The sequence below is a fragment of the Salvelinus sp. IW2-2015 genome, linkage group LG17 (assembly GCF_002910315.2).
Source record: "Salvelinus sp. IW2-2015 linkage group LG17, ASM291031v2, whole genome shotgun sequence".
Classification (NCBI taxonomy): Eukaryota; Metazoa; Chordata; class Actinopteri; order Salmoniformes; family Salmonidae; genus Salvelinus; species Salvelinus sp. IW2-2015.
In genome coordinates this window covers 579,592-583,225 of record NC_036857.1, presented here as the reverse complement: position 1 = coordinate 583,225, position 3,634 = coordinate 579,592, and the positions used below count along the sequence as shown (strand labels likewise).

General features: G+C 46.9%; 1 protein-coding gene across 1 annotated transcript in view; it reads left to right on the top strand.

The window, feature by feature from the left end:
* Positions 1-2,441: 2,441 nt before the first annotated feature.
* sox18 (SRY-box transcription factor 18) overlaps positions 2,442-3,634 on the top strand; it is a 3,280-nt gene continuing 2,087 nt past the window's right edge. Inside the window, exon 1 of the mRNA XM_024005204.2 lies at positions 2,442-3,290. Within this exon, the coding sequence (XP_023860972.1) occupies positions 2,885-3,290 (406 nt within the window). The 5' untranslated portion in view covers positions 2,442-2,884. The remainder of the gene's footprint in view (positions 3,291-3,634) is intronic.

Genomic DNA, 3,634 nt, shown 5'->3' with positions numbered 1-3,634 from the left:
CAGTCACGTAATAACACCTTCAGGGGTTAGTCACACGACCGTGGGTGCATGGGAAAAACCCCACAGACCAAGAGTCTTGCCTATCAAAGGTTTCACAGCAAGCACCACATGTGGAAATCCTCTATACACACAGGTCTCCGTCACGTCACGTGAATAACACCAGTCTCTCAGTCACGTGAATAACACCGTGTCTCTCTGCATAGTCACGTGAATAACACCAGCTCTCTCAGTCACGTGAATAACACCAGTCTCAGTCACTGTGAATCAACAACCAGTTCTCTCAGTCACGGATAAAACCACACGGTCTCTCAGTCACGTGAATAACACCAGTCTCTGTCACGGAATAACACCAGTCTCTCAGTCGACGGTGGAATGAACAAAACCAGTCTCTCTGGTCACGTGAATAACACCAGCTTCTCGTCACGGTGGAATCACCACGGCTCTCATCAGTCACGGAAATAAACACCAGTCCTGGCTCAGTCACGAGTGAAATAAACAGCCGGTCTCTCGTCACTTAGAATAACACCAGTCTCTCAGTCACGTGAATAACACCAGTCTCTCAGTCACGTGAATAACTAATGAGTAACTCCATGTCGAGGCTGTTTTCATACCTGTTGGACTGTCTACCTCTAATATACTCTTCAGAAGAACAGGCCTTCCCATTGCCTTCCTCTCTGTCTGTCACAGCGAACACTCCAAAAAAGCAAGTCCTGCAGGCTCTAGTTTTGTCTAATCTTGATTGTGGTCCAGTCGTGTGGTCCAGTGCTGAAAGGAAAGACCTAGTTAAGCTGCAGCTGGCCAAGAACAGAGCGGCACATTTTGCTCTTCATTGCAATCAGAGGGTTAATATTAATACTATACATGTCAGTCTCTCTTGACTAAGAGTTGAGGAGAGACTGACTACATCACTTCTTCTTTTTATAAGAAACATTAATGTGTTTGAAAATCCCAAATTGTTTGCATAGTCAACGTACACACAGCTCTGTCACACACACACACGTACCCCACCAGACGTGCCACCAGGGGTCTTTTCACAGTCCCCAAATCCAGATAAAATTCAAGAAAACGTACAGTATTATATAGAACCCTTATAGCATGGAACTTCCTTCCATCTCATATTGCTGAAATAAACAGCAAACCTGGTTTCAATAAACAGATAAAGCAACACCTCATGGCACAACACCTCTCCCCTGTTTGACCTGGAGAGTTTGTGTGTATGTAGTGATATGTAGGCTACGTGAGCCTTTAAAATTGTTTTTATGTAGTTCTGTCAACAGCTAATGGGGACCCTAATAAAATACCCCAAGAGATCTAAAGAGTGTGATTCCAGGTCGGAATACACATGGAGCACACTCATACACACACAGATACACAAATCAAATCTAATGTTTTATTTGTCATATGCGCCGATATACAACAGGTGAAGACTTTATCGTGCTTACTTACGAGCCCTTAACCAAGAGTGCTGTTCAGGAGCCTGATGGCTTTGGGGGTAGAAGCTGTTGTGCCTGGGCTGTTATTCCAGCCCAGGCACAATTTAGATTTTGGCCACTAGATGGCAGCAGTGTATGTGCAACGTTTTAGACTGATCCAATGAACCATTGCATTTATGTTCAAAAATTTTGTATCAAGATTGCCCAAGTGTGCCAAATTGGTTTATTAATAACTTTTCATGTTTAAAATTGTGCACTCTCCTCAAACAATAGCATGTTATTCTTTCACTGTAATAGCTACTGTAAATTGGACAGTGCAGTTAGATTAACAATAATTTAAGCTTTCTGCCCATATCAGATATGTCTATGTCCTGGGAAATTGTCTTGTTACTTACAACCTCATGCTAATCACATTAGCGCACATTAGCTCAACCGTCCCCCGGGTGGGACACCGATCTGCAGAGATCCTTAATTAGAGGATAAATTGAGAGAGAAGGAGAAAGTTGCACTGCTAAGCAGCATGGCTTTTACTGTGGTCTCCTTTTCACCACAGCTCTAGCTGTGAGGGGGGTTGGATAGGGACCAGACACACAGAGTGGCTGGTCAAGGTTGTGTGTCTTTCTCTATGTGTGTGAGCAGAAACAATGGGCCTCTCAGATTACATGTTCTGTGGTGGGAGGGGGGGGAGGAAGGCGAGCGGGGGGAGGCAGGGAGTGGAGGAAGGGGGCCAGGGAGGGGTAGAGAGGGGAGGAGGGAGGAAGGGGGAGGAGGGGGAGACGGAGGGGAGGCAGGGAAGGGGGGGGGCAGGGGGAGAAGAGGGAGGGCAGGGAAGGGGAGGTAGGGAGGAAAGGGGGGATGAATGGAGGGAGAATGGGGTGGGTAGGAGGGAGGTGGGGCAGGGAGGGAGACAAAGGAGGAGGAAGAGGGAGGCAGGGAGGAAGACTCTCCCCCCTCCTGCTCACCTCGCTAGTTTCCCTGGCGTCTGATTGGTCTATACCGGGTATATATTTACACAACGGGTTTATCAAGCCTCACCACAACTTTCAAACTCTGAAGCTCTGGAACAACAGAGGAGAAACAGACTGGACACACCAACAACGGGTTCTGGAAAACAGAGAGAGAGAAGAGAAGAGAGGAGAGAGAGAAGAGAGAGAGAAGAGAGGAGAGAGAGAGAGAAGAGGGGAGAAAGAGAGGAGAGAGAGAGAGAGAAGAGAGGAGAGAGAGAGAGAGGGAAGAGGGGAGAGAGAGAGAGAGGAGAGAGAGAGAGAAGAGGGGAGAGTGAGAAGAGGAGAGAGAGAGTCATGGCCCCTTTGAGATTATAAACTCCTTGTTTTTGCTGCTGTGTCAATGTTTCACTCTTTTTACTCAACATACGAGTCTTTTTAAAACGTTCCCGAACAACAACATCAGTTGGACTACTAAACTACTAAACAGGATTTTGTCTCCCTGGAATGGATATATCTGAGTCTAGTTTCTGTTGTGAGGCCAGTTCTCTGCCAGGCCAGGATGGAGCCAGTCAGCGTCCATGGGTGTCTTCCCCCAGCCCGGGTCCTGATCGTGGGCTAGGACCCTTCGACCAGACCCCCCTCTCTGAAGGATCTGGAGACTGTGGCCCCTCTGGGTCCCGTAAAGAGGCCGGTATAGGAGCCCCGGGGAGTGGATCATGGACAGGGACAGGTAGTCCTGACTCGACCCACCCAGGAGCACCTTCCTTGGGTAGCGGAGAAGGGAAGCCAGGGGGTGAGTCGAGGATCCGTCGGCCCATGAATGCCTTCATGGTGTGGGCTAAAGACGAAAGGAAGCGCCTGGCCGTTCAGAACCCAGACCTCCACAATGCTGTCCTCAGCAAGATGCTGGGTAAGATTTGACACACTCTCTATTCACAGTGATTTATGTAACTCTTTTAGAAACCGTTTTCCTGTGGTGTCTTCAGGGTGTATTGTGCCATTTATTCAGCTTTAGAAGGAATGCTTTGTTATTTGTCTTAAATCATACATGTTTTGCCATGTCACGAACCACAATCAATCAGTAAAATCAACTCCACTTGTTGGTATGCCTTTAATCACTGTCTGTAAAATTTCGTATTCAAGTCATATGCCAAAATGTGATTTATCAGCTAACAAAACCACATGTTGGATTGTTTCAATGTTTAACGTGTTCAGTAATGCTTAGTACGTAATGTAAAGCTGTCTGTTTTTTTT